The sequence below is a fragment of the Erithacus rubecula genome, assembly GCF_903797595.1.
Source record: "Erithacus rubecula genome assembly, chromosome: 17".
Lineage (NCBI taxonomy): Eukaryota > Metazoa > Chordata > Aves > Passeriformes > Muscicapidae > Erithacus > Erithacus rubecula.
The window spans coordinates 6,724,181-6,747,309 of record NC_136669.1 but is presented as its reverse complement, the minus strand read 5'-3'; the positions used below and the strand labels follow the sequence as shown (position 1 = coordinate 6,747,309).

At 63.0% G+C, this 23,129-nt stretch overlaps 2 protein-coding genes across 2 annotated transcripts; both read right to left on the bottom strand.

Moving 5' to 3' along the window:
• Positions 1 to 352: 352 nt before the first annotated feature.
• On the bottom strand, positions 353 to 22,152 carry LOC306809572 (unconventional myosin-XV-like). The gene is made up of 63 exons (XM_079321212.1): positions 19,765 to 22,152; positions 18,899 to 18,981; positions 18,614 to 18,677; positions 18,401 to 18,510; positions 18,133 to 18,207; positions 17,889 to 17,979; positions 17,311 to 17,414; positions 16,763 to 16,826; positions 16,565 to 16,678; positions 16,219 to 16,380; positions 16,016 to 16,129; positions 15,862 to 15,920; positions 15,542 to 15,665; positions 15,365 to 15,460; positions 15,141 to 15,272; positions 14,747 to 14,872; positions 14,504 to 14,581; positions 14,009 to 14,163; positions 13,845 to 13,890; positions 13,587 to 13,711; positions 13,226 to 13,343; positions 12,539 to 12,714; positions 12,387 to 12,471; positions 12,096 to 12,149; positions 11,905 to 11,986; positions 11,691 to 11,821; positions 10,706 to 10,801; positions 10,382 to 10,617; positions 9,712 to 9,890; positions 9,553 to 9,625; positions 9,213 to 9,404; positions 8,969 to 9,063; positions 8,794 to 8,882; positions 8,588 to 8,714; positions 8,399 to 8,460; positions 8,211 to 8,274; positions 7,989 to 8,127; positions 7,713 to 7,803; positions 7,532 to 7,628; positions 7,208 to 7,329; positions 7,063 to 7,122; positions 6,829 to 6,904; positions 6,406 to 6,521; positions 6,204 to 6,322; positions 5,983 to 6,124; positions 5,647 to 5,758; positions 5,413 to 5,487; positions 4,846 to 5,051; positions 4,645 to 4,778; positions 4,513 to 4,567; positions 4,349 to 4,421; positions 4,052 to 4,125; positions 3,885 to 3,967; positions 3,580 to 3,710; positions 3,345 to 3,439; positions 2,851 to 2,928; positions 2,513 to 2,609; positions 1,890 to 2,050; positions 1,656 to 1,789; positions 1,424 to 1,557; positions 989 to 1,122; positions 660 to 800; positions 353 to 577 (listed from the first exon to the last, which is right to left on the bottom strand). The coding sequence occupies exons 1-63, from the start codon at positions 21,952 to 21,954 to the stop codon at positions 476 to 478; spliced, it is 8,952 nt and encodes a 2,983-aa protein (XP_079177338.1). The 5' UTR covers positions 21,955 to 22,152; the 3' UTR covers positions 353 to 475.
• Positions 21,971 to 23,118, bottom strand: LOC306809403 (unconventional myosin-XV-like; the record flags this gene model as incomplete). The annotated part of the gene is made up of 2 exons (XM_079320891.1): positions 22,079 to 23,118; positions 21,971 to 21,998 (listed from the first exon to the last, which is right to left on the bottom strand). The coding sequence occupies exons 1-2, from the start codon at positions 23,074 to 23,076 to the stop codon at positions 21,971 to 21,973; spliced, it is 1,026 nt and encodes a 341-aa protein (XP_079177017.1). The 5' UTR covers positions 23,077 to 23,118.
• Positions 23,119 to 23,129: the final 11 nt, after the last annotated feature.

Below are 23,129 nucleotides of genomic sequence, written 5' to 3'. Positions count from 1 at the left end.
CGAGCGCCGCGGGCCGGCGATTGATTGGGCGGTTGGAGCGCGCGCGCTCGCGGCGGCGGCTGGGAGGGAGGGGCCAGAAGGTGGCGGCGCCAGCGCGGCGCCAGCGCCCCCTGGTGGATGAGACGAGCGCGACAGCGCGGCGGGAGTGACTGAAGGGAGACTGAGGCACCGGGATGGGGAAAGAGGCACTGGGATGGATGGGGGAAACTGAGGCACGGGAATAGGAAGCACGTGGTGATTGCTGTGGAATCAGACACGGAAGGCAGCATCCCCCCTGCAGCAGCGAGCGCAACACAAAACCAGGCACACCGAGTCATGCCGGGCTCCCGGGCGTGTATAAAACCCCAGAACAACAGTGGGTTTGTGACAGGGGGACAGCGGCCAGTGGCCAAGCTGGGGTCACCCCATGGTCGCTGCACCCTGTGTCCCCCATGCCGGGGGTCCGGGGTGCCGGGGGTCCGAGGCCATGGCGGGCTCAGAGCAGGGTGATCTCGCTGGGCGGCAGCGTCAGCCTCTTCTCCCGAGCGCCCAGCAGCCTCTCCATGTGCGCGGCCACCACGCGGCACAGCTCCAGGCCCTGCAGAGGGACACACACCAGTGGGCAGTGGCCGTGCTGCCCCTGTGAGACCCACCCCCCGATGTCCCCGAGTGTCCCCGACCTGCTCCAGCTGCAGCTGGGTGATGCCCTGGGCCAAGAGGTCTCCCAGTGTGATCTCCACGTAGGGATAGCTGGATCCGGCCGTCGGCCGCTGTGTCCGCGTGGACTGGATCTCGTTCAGTGAGAACTTGGCGATGAGTTCCTGGGAGGGGGACGGGGGGGTGGCCAGTGTGCCCTGGGAACCCCTCCAAGGGGACCCCAGCTTGGTCCCTGCTTCCAGTGGAAGGTGCCCCGGCCCATGGCAAGGGTGTGGAACTGGATCAGCTTTAATGTTTATTCCAACCCAAGCCATTCCATGATTCCACATGTCCCACACAGCCCCACACCTACGTGGGTCTCCTTGCTGAGGAAGTTGAGGCCATTCTGGTTGACAGCCAGGATACAGGGTGAAACAATGGCATTGTTGCTGCAGCTCTGGATGTAGAAGAAGGATGAGCCGAACATGGGGTAGGCGCTCAGCAGCCCTGCAGGACAGAGGATGGGTCTCAGTGGCCACTGCTACCCCCATCTGGGTGGCCTGCACCCAAGATCAGCCAAGGGAAATGGGTGTCCCAAGTGGGGCCTGGAAGGAGCCTGCCCTGTCCTGCCAATCCCTCCTGCCCTTCCAGGCTCTGTGAAGGGACAAGGGCAGCATCCCATCCTCATCACCATCACCCTCCAGGCAGCCTTGCATCACCAGCAGCATTACATCCTAATTAGCACTATATCCTCATTAGCATCTCTCCCTGTGAATGTCACCTTCCATCCCCTTGGCTGTCCCCTCACCCAGGAACTGTGCCCTGGCCTGGTGGGCGCTGAGTGCCTGGGCTTGCTGCACGTGCTGGGTCACCATCTGCAGCCAGGACTGGGGCTTCAGCAGGCGGAAGAGCTGCGGAGGGACGTAGTCCTGCATCTCCCGCCTGTGGGGAGCCCCGGGTCAGAGCCAGCGCTGGCCAGTGGGTCCCAAACCCCACGGGACAGGTGTTCCCCCCCGCAGGTGCCCTGTCCCCTGCCGTACGCCGTGGGGAGGTGGTGGCGGTCCTTGGCTCGGTGCTGCAGGGCAGCCAGCTTGGCCACGTGCGGGAAGTGCTGCTCGCCCGGCCTCGCCGGCGGCAGGACGGTGAACAGCCCCTTGAGGTAGTCAGGCAGCACCTGGGGGGGACACAGAGCACAGGGACACGGCTTGGGGACAGGGCACGCTCTGAGGGAGACAGGGAGGTGACCCTGGGGGAGGCTGATGGGGTGGCCCGACCTGGTTGTAGTGGACGGTGACGTAGAGCTCGTTGTCGAACTTGAGGGGCTGGCTCCAGACCACGCGGCGGCACCAGAAGGTGTAGCTGGTGTCCCGGAGCTCCGTCTCGGCAGCCACGTCCAGGACGTATTCCCGGCGGGTCAGCGGCCGCACGCTCTGCCCTGTGCCACCCAGCAGTCTGAGTGTGGCCACCACACTGCCTGCATGGCCACCACACTGCCTGCATGGCCACCACACCGCCTGCATAGCCACCACACCGCCTGCATAGCCACCACACCGCCTGCATAGCCACCACACCGCCTACATAGCCACCACACCGCCTGCATAGCCACCACACCGCCTGCATGGCCACCACACCGCCTGCATAGCCGCCACACCGCCTGCATAGCCACCACACCGCCTGCATAGCCACCACACTGCCTGCATGGCCACCACACCGCCTGCATGGCCACCACACCGCCTGCATGGCCACCACACCGCCTGCATAGCCACCACACTACCTGCATGGCCACCACACCGCCTGCATGGCCACCACACCGCCTGCATAGCCACCACACTGCCTGCATGGCTGTCCCCTCCTGTCTTGTCCTGTCCTGTCTGTCCCATCCCTGCCAGCTCCTCACCTCTGTCAGTCACCACGAAGAGGATGTATTCCTCCAAAGCCTCTGGATTCTGCAGCCCCATCTCACAGCACAGCTCCTCGATCACATCCAGAGCCACCTGGGCACAGGGACAGGTGGCTGGGACACTGCCATGTCCCCCTCTTGTGCTCTGGGCCTCCAACTTTTGTCCTGCATTGAGGCTCATCCCAGTGATGATCCGCTTTTCCCAGAGGATGAAGTCCCACAGCAGGGACAGCCAAAGGGTGCAACCCCCCCACATCTGCACCCTCTGTGTGCCCAAAACTGAGGTGCCACCATAATCTTGGGGTGCACTGAGCCTCCTGTCCCCTCTGGCTCACCGAGCACGTCTTGATCTTGAGGTGCCTCTCGATGCCACCGGGCAGGAGGAAGAGCTGGCGCTTGGCGCTGCGTCCAGCCTGCATGGAAGGACATGTTGGGGTGCAGGGGGCCCCTTCACACAGCAGGAACCCACAGGACACCCCAAATCCTGCACCTGTCCCAAAGGAACCATCCCATTGGGATCACCCTGTCTCTTGCCCATCCTGTGCAGATAAACCATCATCCTCCCACTCCATGTCCACAGAGCTCCATCCACACTGGGGACCCCTGAAGGCTCAGGGTACCCCTAAAGTGGTGAAGAGCAGACCCTAAGAAGGGCTGTACTCTCTTGGGAAGATCCCCAAAATTGATCAGCTCAGCTCCAGGGTGGTGTCTGAGGGACATCCCGAGCCCACAAGGGGGAACCTGACCCTATGTGGGTACCCAGAACTTCTGTGAGGGGAATCTCAAGCTGACACCAGCTCTGTTCCACCCCACAAGCCCCTGGCCTCACCACCATGGCCTTGAGCTCCATGCTGCTGGGGAAGAGGCTGCGGCCGCCGAACTGCAGGGTTTTCCTCAGGTTCTGCTCGCAGGCTTTGGCGATGCCTGCCAGGAACAGGGACTGCGATGAGGGATGGGGCTGAGCTGCCACACTGGCTCTGTTAGAGCTCCTCCTGAGCTCTGTGACACCTGGGGTGTCCTTCCCCACCGTGCACCCAGCACCCTGGGGTGTGCACAGCCCTCACCGTGGAAAGGCAGCTCCGGGTGCCTGCTGGCATCCTGCAGGAAGACCACGAGGAAGGGCCGGAGCACCTCAGAGCACTTGTAGTAGGCAGCGAGGATGTAGAGCAGCCTCCAGCCCCTCTGGCAGCTGTCCCTGTGGGAGCAGCCAGGGCTGATCCCCTAAGCAGGGTCAGGATGCCCATGGTGGCACCCAGCACAGCCCTCTGCAAGGATGAGGTGCCCATGTGTCCCCCCAGGCTGGAGCAGCTCAGGGACACAAGTGTCCCAGTGCCAGCCTCTGCTGTCCCACATGGGAGTGGGGACTCACGGCTTGGAGCTGGTGTTGTTGGTGATCTGCTTGATGATCTGGCAGTACAGCTCATCCCGCAGGACCTCGTGCTCTGCACACAGCTGGGGGACAGGCACAGCTGCCACCTCTCTGCCACCCCCTGCCCAGGCCACCCCCAGGACTCACCACCCCAGTGATGGATTTACCTTGAGGATGGTGCAGACGGCATCCAGCTCTGTCTGACCCCGCAGGGGGTGGTCACCCATGAACTTCATCACAGCTGGGGACAACAAAGTCACACAGTGACACAGCTCAGGGTGTCCCTTCCCCAGGGACATGCTCTCCTGGGTGGGCACATCCTGGGCACATGGAGCAGTGGGACCAGAAGTAAACTCCCCCAGGACATCCCCTCAGCCCATCCCTGTCCAGCTCCACCTTCCTCCAAGGACAGGGCTGGGGATAGCTGAGGGATAGGGGGACAGGACACTTGTGTCCCTGCCTACCTTGGAAAGCCTCAGCAGCCAATTTGTTGAGGGCAACATCCACAAATTCGATGAGTGACTCCTGAATAGGAATCTGGGGAGAAAGGACCAGCTCTGGGACCCTGCTGGGGCCTCAAAGGGGACTGCAGCTGACATCAGGACAAGGGCACTCCCCTTCCCCATACCTTGGTGAACGTCAGCATCTCCAGTACACTTGGAGCCTTCATCCCACGGGAGTCCCTAGCAGAGGGACAAGGGAGCAGGTGGGCACAGTGTCCCCACCATGGCATGTCCCTGTCCCACCCCTGGACACTCACGTGGTCCCGCGTCGCGCCGCACGGAAATGCTGCTGGGCAAAGGCCAGCATGGGACAGGCCCCGGTGACAGCCCTGAGCTGCTCCACACCATCTCCCTCAGGACCCTCCACAAAGGTGGCACTGGCTGGGGACACCTGCAGAGCAGGGCAGTGGGCACCGGGCACAGCCAGCACCGGGGGGCAGCCCAGGGCCAGGACCCACCTCTGTTTTCCGGTCCAGCTCCTGGGCAGCAGCAGTGGAGGCCACGGCCACAGCCACGGCTGCTGAAGCTGCCACTCTGCCCTGCTTGTCCCTGGGCTCCTCTTTCCTCTCCACAGGCAAATGCACAAAGTCAGGCGCTGCCACGGGCTGCACGTACTCGGCAGGGAAGAGCCCTGACCTGCCATGGATGGCCCCAAACTTCCACCCTGTGCCAGACAGATGGTGGGGATGGCACAGGGCTGGCAGCCATGGGGTCACCCCTAAAATTGTCTGCCTGCTCCCTCCTGCCTCTGTACCCCCAGCCCTTTTCAGGGACCTGGTCATGGGTTTTGGCTGGAAGCAGATGCAAGGGAAATATACAGACCAGGGTCACAAAGCCTGTCACCTTTTGGCACCAGGGTGGGACCTGCAGGGGAGCATCTCCCTGCATCAGGTCAGTGCCAAAAAGACCCTAAACCATCCTGCTGAGGGGTTACAGAGGCAGGACCCTGCCCTGTGCCCCAGATCCAGAAGGGGACACAGCTCAGTGCACACCAGGGACACACACAGGGACAGTGTAGCACCCACCAAAATCCTGCGTGTCTGTCTTCAGCTCCTCCAGGTACATCACCTTCTTGCGGACCACACAGCCATAGTAGTGGTCTGAGGGACACCATAGGGACACCATGAGGACACCATGGGGACATGGGGTGTCACAGGATGCAAGGCAAGTGCACAGCCACCTCCAGGGCAGGGCAAGCCATCAGTCTGCTGCCCCTGTGTCCCCCATCAGAGGCACTGGGGGCTTTGGGGGTCCCTCACCTCTCTCAGGGTGCTCCAGGGACTGCAAGTGAATGATGTCCCCTTTGTGGAAGCTGAGCCGGCTCCCATCCTCCGGGCTGTAGTTCCTCACGGCCACCACGTACTGGGAGTCCTGGGCACAGGGGGTCTGGCACAGCCCATGCACATAGGGACACCCACACCCCACCCAGCACAGGGACTTCAAGCACCCACAGCCTCAGGACCATTCCCCAAAATCCAGCCATGGTTCCATTTATCGAGTGTCCTCCTTTGCCCACCCAAGCCTCCCAAACACAGGCACACAGGCAGGATCTGACCCCCAGGATAAACCCACCCTGGCCCCAGGGCACCCCCCACCTTCCTGAGCTCTGTGATGAAGAGGTCGACCATGACCTTGACCTGGGGGGCTTTGGAGGAGAAGAGGATGAGCTTCTCACTGCGCAGGTTGAACTCCAGCATGTTCCTGGATGGAGTGGTCACGAAGAGCACGTCGGGGTAGCTGGGGCAGGGCAAGGGGAGGCTGAAACACCTGGCACCTGTGGCACCCACAGCACCCACCCCACCCTGGCCACCCCTACCTGTAGGAGCGCAGCACCCGCAGCTGCTCCCCGGAGACATTGGTGCCCTTCACCACCCGCAGCAGCTTGATGCCAGTGTGGGACACGGCCAGGATCTGCACACCCGTCCCCACGCTGCCCTGTGGGCCAGGACAGCACCTCAGCCAGGGGCACGGTGGCACAGTGCCCCTCGTGCTGGCCTGCCCCACAGCTGCACCCTCACCGTGGCAGGGAAGAGGCGGGAGAAATAAACCTCGCAGCCATCCCGGGCTGCAGTGATGATCTCCCTCTTGACATTCTCTGTGGCCACGGGGCTGAAGGAGTCCAGCTTGTTTTCCGCTGTGGGGAGGGGAAATATCTCCTGTGAGTACCCTCTCCCTGCAGAGGATGTGGGCAGAGTTCCCAGGGAAAACAGGGGTGCTCATGTCCTTCCCATGCCAGAGACAGATGTGTGTCCCCCAAGCACCTGGCTGAGACCTGACACAACTTGTGATGTTGTGGAGCACTAAATTACAGGGGGGTCGTTGCTTTTGGAGGCAAAACTACCCAGGGTTAAGCAGAGCCAGTCCTGGCTCGAAGATACCCAGGAGATGAGGCCAGGCTGGGTGTGAGCACCCAGGCAGGGAGCAGCAGGACACAGGGTTACCAAAGAGGGATTTCAGGCGGAGCCGCTCCTCCTGGCTGATCCGGATGCAGGTGTCAGACAGCACATCATTGAAGATCTGGGAAAGGGGGTGAGGACCAGGAGGTTTGTGTGGGGAGGAGCAAAAAGCCCCCCATCTACAGCTTGCAACAGCCCTAGGTCCTGATGGTCACAGTGGGATGAGTAACCATCTTCCAGGGAAACTTTGGGGGGCTGTGGGGCCAGCTCATGCCTCACCTGCCGGAAAATGAGGTCAAGCAGTAGTGGGCTGTTGATGCTGTCCTTGGGGTAGAAAACCTGCCAGAAGAGAGACCACAGCTTGGTGTGAACCCCTTATAGAACCTTGGCACCAACCTGTCCCCAAGTGTCCCATAACCTGCACCTCCTTCCGGATGAATATTTTCCAGGGCACGTTGTGGTAGGTGTAGAAGTCCTCGCTGCAGCTGCGGTGCAGCTGTGTCTGGACCTGCTGTGCCTCGGACGGGAGCTCCCGTGAGACAAAGACTGCCAAGGGACAGAAAGCTTTACAATCCCCAGGGGAACCACCAACAGCTGCCTCCAGCTGGGGAAACTGAGGCACAGGGAGCAGCTCTCTAACTGAGCTGCACACAGCAGTTGTCCCACCAGGCATCAGCCGTGCCAGTGGGAGGGAAAGTGTCTCATTCCACTGTGGCCCCTTCAGTGCCACAGTTCTGCCCAGCAATACCTGGAGGCCGTGTGGCTGCAGGACGTCCTGTGGGTGCTCGCAGCTGGTACCTGGCACTTGGCACCGGCTTCACTGCAGCCACCACCTCCTTGGGCCCCTGTGAGGCACAGAGGGGCTAGGGGTCAGAGCCAGTGACACCCCCAGCCTGGTCAGGGGGACACAGGGACAGCCACATCCCTACCACAGCTGATGGCACCCTGGCTGCTGAGAGCTGCTCCTTCAGGATCTGCATGGCTTCCTCATGGGGGTCCAGCTTCTTCCCAAAGAGCTTGCTGCCAAGACAGCATCTGACATCACCTGAACCCCAGCACCAGCTGCACTCCAGCATTCCCTGAACCTGACACAACCTGTACCCCCACTACTGGGTGCACCCCATCATTCCCTACAGCCCAGCATCAGGACCAGCACATGCTCCCCAGGCAGGAGAAGCCTGAGGCTGGCTGGGGCCCAGGTGTACCTGTGGGGCTGGGAGCTGCGTGGGGCAGGCTGGCACTGCCGGATGATGTTGCGGATGTCGTGCGTGGGCCGCGGGAAGTGCTCCGAGTTGAGCCGGGAATGCCGCACTGGCTCTCCTGGCCACCGCCTGGCCACGGCTGCTGCAGAGCCCAACACACCCTCAGGGGCCCTGGCTCAGTGCCACGAGCCCCTGTGGCCACCCCATTGCACCAGGACCCCTTACCGGCTTTCTGTGAGTAGGGCCGGGGTTGGGGGACATGGGCTGGTGTCCCCTCTGCCGCTCTGCCCTGCAAGGGACACGGTGCCATCAACACCTGGCACCTCCAGCTGCTCCCATGCCCAGGGGCTGCCCCAGAGAGGAGCCCTGAAGCAGAGAAGGGGCTCAAGCCCTCCCGGCCCCCTGGCACTGACCGAGGCTCCGGGGGGCTGGTTGACATCTGCCCGGCGCTGTGGGGATGGGTCTGGCTCTGCGCCTGTGACAGCAAAGAGGAGAGCTCAGTCAGAAATCTGTGGGTGCAGGCATGCTCCCCACACCAGGGATCAGACAGGGAAACTGAGGCAGGGAGCTGGGTGGGGCTGTGGGAGTGCTCAGGAGCTCACCCTTTGGCTGATGCATCTCTGCAGCCACGGGAGGTTTGCTCTGGTTGGCATCAGTGCCACTGTTCCCCCCTCCCACGCCACCTCCTCCCTTCAGCCTTTGTGACAGGATGGATGGCTTCTCCAGCTCCTGGGGCACAGGGGTCAGGGCTGAGCAGCCAAGCCACCTGCACCCCAAAATGCCTGGGGCAGGGGGACACCCTTCTCACCCCATTGCCATAGGAGAGCACGGGGTCAAAGAGACTGTCCAGGTACCGGTCCAGACCCTTCTGGCTGCGTGGCTCCCCAAACTCCCCATCTGTGAGTGACAAGGCATGAACCACTGGCATGGCAGGGCTTTGTCACAACACTGGGGGACAGGAGTTGGGGGGAATGGTGCCCTACCATGGGGGTGATAAGCCTCCATGGAGGGCAGTGTGGGGGCTTTCACAGGTGGGGGAGGAGGCACTTCATCCAAATCAAATCCATGTCCCAGCACCCTGCAGAGAGGGAGGATGCACCCATCGAGCACCCACTGTGTGCCAGGTTTTCCCTCAGGAGCCCACCCATCCCTACCAGCACCCAGCCCAGTGCCAGGGGTCCCCCACCAGCCCCACGGTGGGGCACCCACCCCTGCCCGGGTACCTACGGCCGGCTGTCCCTGCTGTGGCTCTCGGTCCCGTCCCAAGCGATGAGGAAGCAGGATTTCTGTCTGGGGAAGCCCCTCAGCAGCTCCAGGTCAGAGACAAGGTCCAGGACATAGTCGTGTCCAGCCAGCTCAGCCCACTGAGCACCCGCCTTCATCGCCACGGTCCAGCCACGCCAGCCCTCCGCCTGCCCTCTGCCAACAGCCAGACACTGGGCATGGGCACAGGCTCCACAGGGACACCCCGCCCATGAGCTGGGCGTTTGGGCTCCCAGATCCTGGGGACACCAAAGACAGCCCCAGGTGACACCCATGGCTGGCTGGGTGGGTACCCACCACATACCTGAGCTTCAGGACATCCCCTGCCAGGTCCTCGCCTGTGCTCCAGGAGTGGATGGGGCAGGAGAATTGGTCACCTGGCGAAGGACGGGCAGTGAGCAGGTGCCACCAGTCCCCTGCCTGTGAGGGTGGCCACCCTGAGACCAACCCAGGCTGCCCTCACCGTTGAAGCAGTGCAGGTCGAGGGCCATGCTGGCCTGCTGCCTGTTCGCCGTCCACTCCAGCAGCGAGGGCGGGAAGGTGCGGGCGGCGGCGGCGCCCAGCTGGGAGCGAGCCATGGCCTGCATCAGCTTGCGCTGGCACACCGGCTTGTAGCCAGCGAAGGCGTAGTCAGACACAAACCTGTGGGGAAGGGAGGATGCTGCAGGAGGGAGGTGGGCAGGATCATGTGAGCCACTTTGGGATAGAGGAGCACAGAGGGATTAAGAGCATCCCTGGAGGAATCTTGGCAGCATCCTGGGCACGTGTGCCAGACTGGCCTAAGGCGTCTTGGAGGGATCTCAGAGCATCTCTGGTGGGACTTGGCCAGTATCCCTGGGCACATGTGCCAGGCTGGCCCTGGGGAACCAAGAAGGATGTAGGCACATATGCCAGCTTGTCCAGAGGGATCTTAAAGGGTCTTCAGAGCATTCCCAACAGGACCTGGCCATGTGTGCCAGGCTGTCCCAAGCAATCATCAGGAACCAGCTGGGGCTTAGGCAGCAGTATCCTCAGCCAGAGGTGCCAGGAGAGCCCTGAAAAGCCCCAGCAGTGTCCCCAGGCACGAGCACCAGCCTGTCCCTGAGGGTCCCAGCCACCCCCACTCCCCACCCCAGAGCCCAGCCCCAGCTCACTTGAGCAGGTACTTGTCGAAGGCGGCGGACGGGGGGAAGGCGCTGAGGCAGGCGGCCAGCAGCAGCCAGCCCCGCTCCTCGTTGTTGACGTTGGTGTTCCGCCAGACCTGGTTGGCAGCTTGTGCCAGGAGCTCGTCCCGCAGCCCCGGCACTGACAGCCCCTTCTGCACGATGTAGTTGCCAAAGAGGGTCTCCTGCGAGCCGCCCAGCCCCGGGTCCCCCATGAACCGCAGGATCTGCCACAGGGACAGCCAGGTCCTCCCTCTGAGCCGGCACAGAGCGGGCAGGGGGCTGTGGTGATGGATCCTGTGCCATCCCACCTACCAGCTGGAAGAGACTGAGAGCCTCGTGGCACAGCTCCTCATCCAGCCGGGTCAGGGGGGCTTTCAGTGGGGCCGTCAGCATCCCAAATGCTGGTTCCTGCGGTGACATCCGCACCCATGGCTACCTGGGGACAGCCTCAGGCACGAGGGGCTGGCCCCGTGGTGCTGAGCGTGGTGTTGGTGCTGGGTGCAGCCTGTGGGGCTGCCAAAGGGTGAAGGATGGGGCCAGCAGCCTCCTGGGAGTGGGGCAGGGAGGGGCTTGGGCTATGCTAGCAGCATCAGAGGTGGGTGGTGAGGCCCTGGCACACATTGCTCAGAAAAACTGTGGCTTCCCCATCCTTGGAAACGTTCAAGGCCAGGTTGGACAGGGCTTGGAGCAACCTGGTCTAGTGGAAAATGTGCCTGCCTCCATGGCAGGGGGTGGAACAGAATGATCTTTAAGTCCCTCCCAACCCAAACCGTTCTGTGGTTCTATGCCAACATCTTGGCAAGGCTGAGAGCCTTATCCAGCCCCGGCGCTGTCATTCAGGATGCCGGGGACTGGGAAACACAGGGCAAAAATAGGGATGAGGAAGAGGAATGGGGCAAAGTGACCGTGGGTGGGGCCGGGGTCCCGGGAGCAAAGCGACCTGGTCTCCCGCCCCAGCGTTCCGGATCCGCCCCGCGTCGGGCGTCCAGGAGGGCTCAGCGGGTCTCTCTCCGATAACCTCAGCAGGGTCCCCCCGGCCTCTGGAGACGACAGGAACCCACGGGGAGGGAGGGAGGTGGCAGCCAGCTCCCCACAGCACCACAGCCACCCCGGATCCAGCCTCTCTCGCTACCCGTGGTGTCCCCAGGGTGGGAGCCGGGGCACAGCCCAGCGGGACAATGTGGGAAACCACCACGGGGGACCCTGAATCTCACTGCTCCACCGTGACCGGGGTGCCAGGGACTCCCCAAAAGCTGTCTGCCCGTCGGGAAAAGCTTCCCCGCGGCGTCCACCTTACCTGGAAGTGGCCCCGCACGTACTTGGCCATGGGGTAGTCGTTGATGTCGAGCGGGAGGGTGAGCTGGGGGTCGGGCTGCAGCGCCGGCGGCGGAACCAGCACCACGCAGCCGGCATTCACCTCCCGAGCGGCTGCGGCACAGCGGGGAGATGCGGCACGGCCGTCGGGGGGGACACAAGGGGCGGGGAGCCAAGGCGGGGCGGGACCCGCTCACCTGCAGCGGCCTCCAGCAGCCCCATCAGCTCGGCCGGGATCTCCAGGTGCGTGACATCCACCACCTCCCTCCGCGTCAGCTCCTGCACCGCAGCGCAGGGATGCCGTGTGCTGGTCCCTCAGATGAGGGCACAGCAACATGGGCTGCACAGGCATCACACCTGGGCTCCCACCAGTGCTGCACATCTTTACCTGCTTCATCCTCTCCTTCTCCTCCTCGGCACGCCGACGAGCATCCTCCTTCCTCTGCAAGCAGAGCAGCCGTGCTGAGCCTCACCCTGGGTTGCCATTGACCCCTCCCCAACATCAGCAGAGTTTTCACCCCGAAAAGGCACTGCCCATACCCAATGGGACATGGAGGAGGTGACAGGGTGGGCTCACGGTATGGGAATGTTACTGTGTCCTCTTCGGACCCACCACTAAACACGCAGCAGGGTGGCAGCGTGTCCCTAGACCCCTGGGATGTGACAGCCCCCAGCTCACCTTGAGGTACCTCCGGCGGTTCACGTAGATGTGCACCAGCGACCTGAACTTGATGAGCGTGTGCCGCATGCGCCGGTACCTCTGCCTGCAGGAGAGCAGCCGTCACCCTCTGCCACCCGCCAGTGCCCCCCGCCACCCCCAGGGACCCCCACCTGGCCAGGTATCCCCGCGCCCGGCTCTGCAGCAGGACGATCTTGCGGCGCAGGGAGCGGAAGCGTCGCTTGATGAAGAAGGTGCGGGCGTAGCGCTGCAGCGTGAGCGCGGCCAGGTGATGGGCGCGGCACCGCTTGCTCTCCAGCGCCTGGTACAGCTGCTCCTTCAGGAAGAGCTGGCAGCAGGGGTGAGCCCATGAGTCCCCTCTCTTGGCCACTCATGCCTTGGAGTTTAGCTTTTATATTTTTCAGAATCTCTACTGCTTAGTGTGTAACTCTGAAACTTATTAGGTGTTAGTAAGTTCTCTTCACAGGGTAGTTAGACAAAATTCCTTTCTAGCTAGAGAATCAAGGATAACTGGTACCCAAAAAGCAGAAACAACAATGAGGGAAAGAGGGCCAGCCAGAGGGCTGATACTTCATAGCCTGGGGCTGTGGTTGGATAACTGACCCCAATATGTAGATGAAGCAAAACTTATAAAAGTATAAAAACTCATGACCGGGATCCATCTGGGATTTAATTTGGTGTAGCCCCGGTTGGGCTCCTGCATGCCCAAAGTGTACCCTTTCAATAAATACCTATTTTATTTGTTTTGCTCTGTCTAGTCTCTGGAAACGTCAGCCTTTCCAGGCAACACCACCACCCCCAGGGCATCTCCAGAACCAAGCCCCCCCCCGGGACAGTACCTTGGTGACACCAACATAGTACATGCTGGGGTTAACGGGGCAGAGGCTCCTCAGCATCTCCACACAGTTGGCCCCATTGGGAACGACATATCTCCACATATCAACGAGGCAGCGATACCTGGGTGAGCCCATGACACTGTCACCACACAGGAGCCCGCTGGGACACCAGCACAGACCCTCCCCGTGGTGACAAACCCTGCGCCCAGAGATGCAGCTTTTCCCAGGGCTGTGTGGGAACATGAGGGGCTCCCAGCTTCCAGTGTGGGGGAACCCTAGCCCAAATGGTGCCCCCAAAACACCCTCAAGCTCAGTGGTCTCCCCTCGCTGGGATGGCAGTGGCCAGGCTGCAGCCCCCAGGCACCTGTCGATGAAGACGAGGAAGGGGATGCGGATAGGGAAGCCCTCCTTGCGGATGCGGATGGTCTCCAGGATCCCCGAGTACCGCAGCTGGGTCTTGACCACGTCAGCCTCAAAGAGCCCTGGCTCCTGGGGTGGGGATGGGGACAAGCATCAGGGACTGCATGGGCAAACCCCCACCTACTGTGTGCCCTCAACACCCCCAGTGCCAGCAGGGCAGGTAGCACAGGCACCAGCACAGGCAGGGAGCCTCAGCTCTCACCTTCTTGTTGTTGGGTTTGATGCAGCGCACAAAGAAGGGGTTGCACCTGTGACAGAGAGACCCTGTCAGCCACAGGGAGCAGGGGACAAAGCCAGCCCAGCCACCTCAGGCTCAGGTCCAGCTCCCAAGTGGATGGCCTGGCTGCCCAACCTGCCCACACTGACCTCTCCATCCTCTCCACCAGCTCCAGGAGCGACTGCTGGAACCGTGCAGCCACAGTAGGAGCCTTGTAGCGCCGTGTCCTGGTGCTGCTCCTCCTGATGAGGCTTCTCTGCCGGGCCAGCACCTGGGCGTGGCCGAAGAAGAGGTTGGCCACCACCTTGGGGAGACAGGAAAGGTGAGAGAGGAGGAGAGTGGCCAGGATGGCGCAGCTCTCCCAGATCCCCTTTGCAGCCCGGCCATTCCTTTTTTGCAAGCTGCATCCCCTAATTGTGGCTGGATTCCCTGCATAGCAATGGGGTTGGGGATATGGATGGGAGCAGCCCATGTGCCTGTTAATGCCAAATGCCTGAGGGGCCAAAGCTCAGGCATCCTCTGCTTCTGGTCCCCCAGGGCTTCACCAGCCATAGGGACACGCCTGGGGACATGGGAAGGGAAGTATGGAAGGGGGCTATTGATGTCCAGTGTCACTGCACAGCCAGCCCCGGGCAGGGCCCTACCTTGGTCCTGCTGCTGAGGAACAGGTCCAGCACATCCTGACGGACCTGGTCATAGTTTTTATCCAAAAACTTGTGAACCTGGCAAATAGCAAAACCTCATGGTGAGGAGCCTAGCAGGATGACAGGGTTAGGCAAGGAGCTCCAGAACCCCAGCCAGACCCCCAGAGATGCATTTCTGTCCTTGGTGCATCCTCCTCTTTAACCTGCTTTAACATCCCTGCTGGACATCCCAATGTCACACACCTGGTAGGTCACCTTCCCTGCATAGTGCTTGATGGTGAACTCAGGCAGAGGCATCTTTGGCTTCGTGTACAGCGGGTTTGTCCCGTGGTGGTAGTGACACTTCTGGAGGAACGTGTGGTCAGTGGCCTGGGAAGGGACACAGGAGGGACACAGGTCAGGCAATTCAGCAGCAAGTTGGAACTAGATGATCTCTAAGGTCCTTTCCAACCTGAATCATGTTGTGATTACATGATGTTTCTGTGATTCTTTGGGCTTATCCAGCCTGGAGGAACCCAGGGGGTTTCCCAGGTTGTCCAGGACAGCCCAGGAGAAGAGCAGCCCTAGGCCATGGTGATTCCCCAGCCACAGTGACCTCCCAGTGCTGGCTGCACCTCATCACAGGACAGCCCCTCACCTGGGGGAAGCAGCTCTGGTCATCCAGGATCCGGAGGATGCCGTAGGGTTTTTGGGAGATGAGGTCAATGCAGGGCTGGTTGTCAGTGAAGGGGATCTCCTTCCACTCGATCTGCTCCCGGATATACTCCTCCTGCAGGATGGGCACCAGGTCAGCCCTGTGACCCCGACCCCACAGCAGAGCCCAGCACTGGGACAGAGCCCAGCACTGCCCACCAGCCCCACCTGCTCCTCCTGGAACACAATCCTGTTGAAGAAGAACTGCAGGTACTCATTGGCATAGTTGATGCACAGCTGCTCAAAGCTGTTGAAGGTGAGGTCCTGCAAGAAGGGAGATCCATGGAGCCTGGGAGGATGGAGCTGGGATTGAGGCAGGATGGAGGTGGGATGAATCCTGCTCACCTCGAAGCCATAGATGTCCAGGATGGCGATGGAGAGGGCCTCCTGCCGCGGGTACACCAGCTTGTTGATGCGGTCCGTGAGCCAGCTGAAGAGCAGGGAGTAGAGGGTCTTGGCAATGGCATCCCTGGGAAGGGGAGAGATGAGCAGAGTGCTGGAGCTCTGGAGTGACACCAGTGTATTCCACTGCCACAGCCAGCACCCACCACAAATTCTCTTTTAATCTCTTTTAATCCACACTGGGGGACCTGATAATCCCCTTTCCCGGATGGCATTTCACTTTCCACACCATTCCCTGCAGGGCAGCCCCCCCTTCCCTCTACCTGGCATCCACAGCGCTTTCAACAGTCAGAGGGGTAAAAATCTTCTCCCGCTGTGTTTCCTGGTTGGGACATGACATGATGGGGTTTCAACAACATCAGCCATGGTCCCCAGGGGCCAGAGCCCCCCTCCCAGCCTGTCCCCCCCTGCACTCACCGTCACCTTGAAGGTGATGGCTTTCTGCAGGCCCTCAGGGGACACCTGCAGCAGCTCAGCCACCGTCCGGATCTCCGTGGCACTCACCACCGTGGCCACCTCCTGGCAGTCGGTCTGCAGCACACAGCAATGGGATGTGGGGATTCCCCCCAGCCACGCCCCAAACCCCGCCCAAGGAGCACAGCTGGGCTCCCCACGGGTACCTCGTATTTCTCAAAGTAGACGTTGCCCAGGTGGAGGACGGAGGAGAGGATGCGGAAGATGCTGTTCTGCTCGTCCACGCTGAAGTTCAGCACCTCCATGGTGTTGAGCAGCCGGCGGAAATCCTCAGCATCGTCCTTGCCAGGGATCTCGCAGTTCCCACCCTGGCACAACCCCCTCAATCCATCAATGGATCCCAGAAGGGGTCAGCACCCAGCACAGGGGGGGTCACCTTTCCCTGAGCATCCTCCTCATCCACACATTGAGGACTCAAGAACCCACCAGCACCCTGAGATTGGGCAGCACCCCAAAACAAGGTGTGGGGATGCTGGGGAGGGGACACGGTACCTGGTTCAGGTAGTAGTATGTCTCGGCGCCCTGCAGGCAGTACCGCTGCCGCTGCTGGGACGGCAGCCCTGCCAGCATCTCGTAGAAGATGTGGTAGTTGCGCTCACTCTTGGCCTGGAGAGCAGAGGACAGAGATGAGGAGGGAGTGGCAGAGGGGGCAGAGTGGGAGGCAGAGCCCAGGACCCCCTCACCACACACCTGGAAGACCACGCGGGACTTCTCCAGCAGGTACTGCGAGGTTATGGCACCGCAGATCAAACCACTGCAGGGGTGAGAGGGGGCACCTGGCTGGCAACCTCGCCCTGGGCAGGTGCTGTGGCCCCCACAACACACCCACCCACGTCCCAATGCCCCCCAACAAAATGAGGGGTCAGTTCCGCTCCCCTGATGCCCCCCACCAGGGATGGGTGTGCAGAGAGAGGTGTCTGCACCTGGTTTGAGTGCTGCACCCCAGGGTGATTTTGGGTACCCTCCTGTCAGGATCAGAAGGGTTGAGGGGATGGGATGGAATATGAGGACAAGGGTGGGGACTGGGAATGGTCAAGGTGCCAGCCAGGTCACAACATTGCTGCCCCTTCCCCAGGGACAGCCACCTCTCCTCAGGTGCCATCACCTTTCCAACACCAGGTTTGTCCCAAAAACATCCCCATGTGTCCTCCCGGAGCCAAGGGACAAGGGGCTGGGTTGGGCAGCAGGGGACACAGGGTGGGAGAAGCCACACACAGGTGTTACTCAGCATTACTTACTCCTCCAGAAAGATTTCCACAAATTTCCCAAACCTGCTGGAATTGTCATTTCTCACGGTTTTGGCGTTACCGAAGGATTCCAGCAAAGGGGTCGCCTCCAGGATCTGTCATGGTGATGGGGAGAGCTGGGGGGGTCAGCCAGGGCACCCGACACACCATGGGGTGTCTCCAAGGCTAGGAGACCCCCTTTGTCACCCTGCCACCCTCTCTGCCACCCCATGCTCCATGTAGACACCCGTGGGTGCCCAAATTTGAGGTGTGCACCACAGCCAGGTTAAATGAGGATGTGAGAGCACAAATACTCCATCTGTGTGCATGCACTGATTTCCTGCTGTCCCTCCCGCCTTTCCCCTGCAGCTGGGGTGCCATGGCCAAGATGCCACCACGATTCTCTGTCCCCCTGAATCGTCCCAACCCACGTGTCCCCTCGGTACCTCAATCTGCCATGGTCCAGGTGGAAGCGTTGGGACAAGGAGAGAGCAGCAGAGCAGTGAGGTGGGATGGAAGAGAGCACTGGGAGGTGGGAGAAGAGGATGGGGACACGGGGACTCAGGGATGCCCCCAGGGCAGCACCCTACCTGTGGGGCAGTGCTGCGTTTCTGGCTGACAGCTGCCAGGTAGCTCAGGATAAGCTTGGTGGCTTCAGTCTTCCCTGAGCCACTCTCCCCACTGAAACACAGAGTGAGGGCTTGGCTGGGGCCAGTCAAGCAAGGGCTGCCCACCCCAAACCTCCCCAAACACCCAGCAGCACCATCCCCAGGCTGGTGGCAATTAGGGGGGTGTTGATTAGGGGGGCTGCGCGTGGGGACAGCCATGTCCCACCTGATGACGATACACTGGTTGTGTTTGGCATCCATCACTTTGGAGTAGGCGACGTTCGCGATGGCAAAGAGGTGCCTGGAGTGGGGAGAGGCAGGGGGGTGCAGTGCCACGCTGGGCCACCACAGGGACCCCCAAAAAGAACCCCAAGCACCCCATGCACAGACACAGCTGCTCCAGCACTCAGTGACCGAGGGCTCCCACGGGTGGGGGATGGAGGGTGGGAGTGACCCCATCCCCACAGGGCATTTGGGGACAGGCTGGCACTCACGGTGGGTTTTCCCCCAGGGCTCTGCCTTCGTACTGCAGCACCTGCTCCTTCCCGTAGATGTTGTAGAGCCGGTACGGGTTCACCGACACCAGGATGCTGCCGATGTAGGTCTGCCGGAGAGAGGGGTGGGGCTGTGAGCCCCCAGAGGGGGATGACTCCCCAAAGACCCCTCACCTACACTCTGTGGGGGATGCTGTGTCACCCTAAGCTTACGTAGATGAGCTGGCGCTCGAACCGCGTCCGGATGTTGTTCAGCACTGCAGCCTCCTGGAGATCCCTGGCATGGGGCAGAGGCTGAATTAGGGGGTGACAGAGGGACAAGGGAGTGTCTGCTGTCCCCACAGTGTCCTCAGCATCTCCAGGTCCAGGAGGGTTAAGCAGAGCCCATGTTGGGGTGAGACGGGGTGAGGCAGCAGGGTCAGGGGTATGAGGCTGGGGGCTACAGCCCCATTGTCCCCCACAGCACTGAGTCACGGTGTAGGGGACAGGGACACTCACTCCAGCTGGGTCATGTCCTCCAGCCCGTCCTCCTCCTGTGGCTCCTGGTACCGCACAATGGGCAGGCTGCACAGTGACTGCATCTGCATGGATGGAGCAAGCACCCCATCATGGCAGGGATGGATGTGCCAACAGCCTCAGATGTCCCACCCCATCACCACCACCACAATCCCAAAATACCACCTTGCAACCCCAAACCAGGGGACACACAGTCAGCAATGGCACAAACCGCAAGAAAACACCCCACAGCCCCAAAACCCAGCAAGAGCACTGTGCATCAGGTGAGAACAGCAGTCCTGGAACACACAAACACGAGGCCACCCAAGGCCACCTTGGGGCTGATCCCGAGAAAACCTGGTCCTGAGAATCCCGGTCCTGCTCCCCGCGAGCATCACCCTCAGTGGAGGTGATGGAGGGGGCTGAGGCTGCTTCCCCCGGCCATGTGCAGGGGTGACACAGGACAGGTGCCACACGGGAGCCTGCGCTGGCACTCGGCCAGACGGTGGGCAGGAAAGCGGACACCCCGCCGGGTCACCGTGTCACCCGCACCCGTCCCCGCCGGATCGGGTCTCTGCATTTCCATACGCCAGAATCAAGTGTCCCCAGAGGGGCCGCTCGTGGGGGGACATACAACAGGTGATGATCCCCTCTTCCACTCTGCTCCCCACGGGAGGATCCCCCGCCAGCACACAGACCACCCACAGCCATTTATCCCCCACCCTGGGCACTGCAAGCCCCTCTGCACCGATGCCTCCGTGCCCGGCAGGGCCGCCAGGCACTTTAACTCGCCACCCTGTCCCGGGTCCCGCCAGCTGCCAGCTGCCCCCCGGCTCCATCCCCCCGAGGGGGCTCCCCGCGGCTGTTACCTTGCTGCGCCAGGGCTGCTTGCTGCCCAGGTACCCGTCTGCCCAGGGGTGCCTGTCCCTCCAGCCGCCCGCGGGCGAGCGCGGGCACAGGTATCGGGCGATGTCGGCTCCCCACTGGCCCGCCCACCGCCGGCCGCGCTGGGTGGGCTGCGGGGGGAGACCCTGCTCGGCTGTCCAGGCGTCGGGCATCTCCCGCACCCGCACGACGTGCTGCTTGGACCAGTGCTGCTTGTACATGCGGGATGCGCGCCGGAAGGAGCCCAACCTCTGCACCTGCGGCGTCACCACCGCGTAGCGCCCCGCGCCCTCCTCCGCGGCCGCCCCGTCACCCTCGAGGGGCTCCGCCGGCCCCGGGGGACGAGCGCCGTGCCGGGGGAAGACCGGAGAGCCGGGGGCTCGCCCGTGGGGCGGGGGGAAAGCGGCACGGCGGGGCGGCGAGGGGCTCCGGCTGCCGCGTGGGTTGGAAGGGAGGATGGGGCGCCCGACGTCTGGCCAGCCCCGACGGCCCGAGGGTGGACTCGGAGACCTGCGGGTGCTCCCGTCCCGCCGGGATGGGTGCCGGGGCAAGGAGGGCGAGCGAGTGGAGGGATGGCGGGTGGGTGGTGAGGAGGAGGGGGCTTTGGTGGAGCCTATGGTCCTTACGAGCAGCGAAGCCAGGGACTGCGCCACGGAGCGCCCCTTGGAGAGGCTGCGGCCCCCCACTTCAGCAGATGGCCTCGGGGCCATCCCGGCAAGGGGTTGCCCGATGCGCTGGATGAAACTCTTGGGGGTGCCGGGAGCAGAGCTGGGCGGAGGAGGCACCCCGGCGGGACCCCGCGGGGAGCCCTGCCAGGGGGGCAGCTCCTCATCCCAGGAGGGGCCGAGGCGGCGGCTGCCGGGGCGGGACGATGGTGCCAGGAAGGGGCTCCTCTGCAGCGGCTTCACCGCCTTGGTGGGGGGCTCGGGAAGCCGGGGCCAAGCCTGGGGGAGCGGCAGCCCGGGGGGGCTGCTCCGGCGCGATGACGGAGATCTCCCCGCCGCCGGCCCCCCCAGGCGCCTCCCCCCCGGGCCCGGTGAGCGGGGGGCGGCCGGTGGCGGGGCGGGGGGCTCGGGGCTGAAGCGCCGGAAGCTGGCACCGAGGGACGGGGATCGCCGCGGCCCCTCGCCCCTCGTGCTGCCGGGGCGCGGACGGACGGGCGGCGGCGATGGGGAGCGCCCGGGGTTGGCGAAGGGGTTACGGAGCGACGGGCGGCGAGTAGCCCCCGGCTCCCGGGGAGGGGGTTGCCCCCAGGGTGGGGAAGGGTCCCGCCCCCCCAAATCGGCGCTCTCCATCCCCGCCTGCCTGCGGCTGGAGAGCCTGTAGGAGGGCTGGGGGGTGCGGGACCCCCGAAATGCCCCGGCACCTCGCGGCGGGCGGCTGGGAGGAATCGAGAGGGATCGCTGGAGGAACTGCCCCAGGGGGCTCCCGCACGCCCGCGCTGGCGAAACCCGGTGTCCCGGGGATGCCGCGGGGCCGGGGGCTGCCGGGGGCGGCGGTGGCTCGTACTCGTCGTAGTCGTCCTCGTCACGGGCAGCGGGCAGATGGGGCGACGGTGGGAGGGGCACGTCCAGGCGGTCCCTGCCGAAAAGCTTGACCTGGGGTCGGGGGAAGAGCCTGAATTTCCTGTTGAGGGAGAGCTTGGAGGAGAGCGTCTCCCGCATGCCCCGGAGCGAGGAGGCGCTCAGGAAGGAAAAGGGATACTCCTTCTCCTCTTCCTCCTCTTCTTCCCATTCCTCGGGCTCCTCGCCCTCGGCGATCTCCTCCAGGCCCAGAGCGTAGGGGTTGCAGGAGGATTGGGCGTGCGGTGCCCACCCGCCCTCGCTGTACTGGATGCGGTGCTCGGGGTACTCACCCCCAGGGTACCCCCCGGCAAAGGGCTCCCCAAAGTCCTCGTAGGGGTCCCCCCTGTAGCCAAAGGGCCCTGCTGCCTCCTCACCGTACTCAGGGTCGCTGCTGTAGGGGTCGTACAGGCTGAGGGGAGAACCACCACCAAACTGTCCCTCATCCTCGAGCTCTGAGTAGCCGTAGGGATGCCCTGGCTGGTCTCCATGCTCCCAAAATCCCCCATAGGAGTCATACTCCTCATCTGTCTCATAGCCAGGATAGTCAGAGTAGGGACTCGGCACCTCATCCTCAAAGCCATACCCTGCTGGGTAGTCTGGGTTCTGCATGTAGCCTTCCTCCTCCTCAGAGTAGTTGTGCCGGGAGCCATAGGCTCCATCCTCCTCGCCGCTGTAGCCATGCCACGGTCCATAGCCTCCCTCCTCCTCGGCGTAGCCACGGTGGGGTCTGTACCCTCCATCTTCCTCCTTGGGCCGACCATGCCAGGGCCCATAGGCTCCATCTTCCTTCCTGGCGTAGCCACGGCGGGAGCCGTAGGGCCCATCCTCCTTGCCGTAGCCTTGGCGGCGGCCGTAGGCTCTGTTCTCCTCCTCGGCCCAGCCGTAGCGCGGCCCCTGCGGCGCCAGCGGCCCCGGTGACACCGGCGGCCCCGGTGAGACCGGCGGCTTGGCAGCCCTGCGCCGGGAGCTCCGCCGGGAGCTCCGCCGGGACGGCCGCCTCACCATGCTGCCCTGCTGCGGAGTGCCGGGCGCCGACACCCCGACACCGCCAGGGATCCGCCTCATGTTGGCCCGGTGCCTGAGGATCTCATCTTCCGCGGGGAACGGCAGCTTCTTGGCACCGATACGGGACAGCCAGGCCGTGTCAGCCGCCCGGCTGCCGCCCACCAGCCGCCCGCGCCGGGACAGCACCTTCCTGGCCAGCCAGCCCGTGGCGGCGGCCGCCTTGCTCAGCACCTGTGCCCGTGGCTTGAATTTCCTTTCCGGGCGCCGGCGGAAGAGCTCTGCGCCGTCCTCGGCGTCCTGCCCACCCCGCCGCAGCAGCACGAAGGATGGCTTCGATGGCGGCTCCTTCTTGGCCTCCTCTTTCCTCTTCTTGCCCACCTCCTTGAAGCGCATCATCAGGTTGGAGGTGGACTTGAGCACCGCTTTGTTCTTCTTCTTCCTTCTCTTCTTGGTGCTGTGCTTGTGCAGCCCCCAGAAGAAGCGGGATGTGTTCTTGAACTGCCCCTTCTTGGGCCGACGCAGCCCCAGGTTCCTGAAGCCCATGAAGAGCTTCGAGGTGCTGCGGAGGCTCCGCTTTGCTCGGGCCTTCGGAGCCGCTGCCGCCTCCTCCTCGGCCGGGCTGGCTTCCACAGATTCCTTGGGCTGGCCCTTGGCCTCTGCAGCCTTGGCCCCTTTCTTCTTCTTGTCCATTGCCAGCCCCATCACCAGCTTGGAGGTGCCCTTCATGTTCTTCTTGGTTGTTGCAGCATCGCTCTCACCCTCCTCTTCCTCTGTTCCTT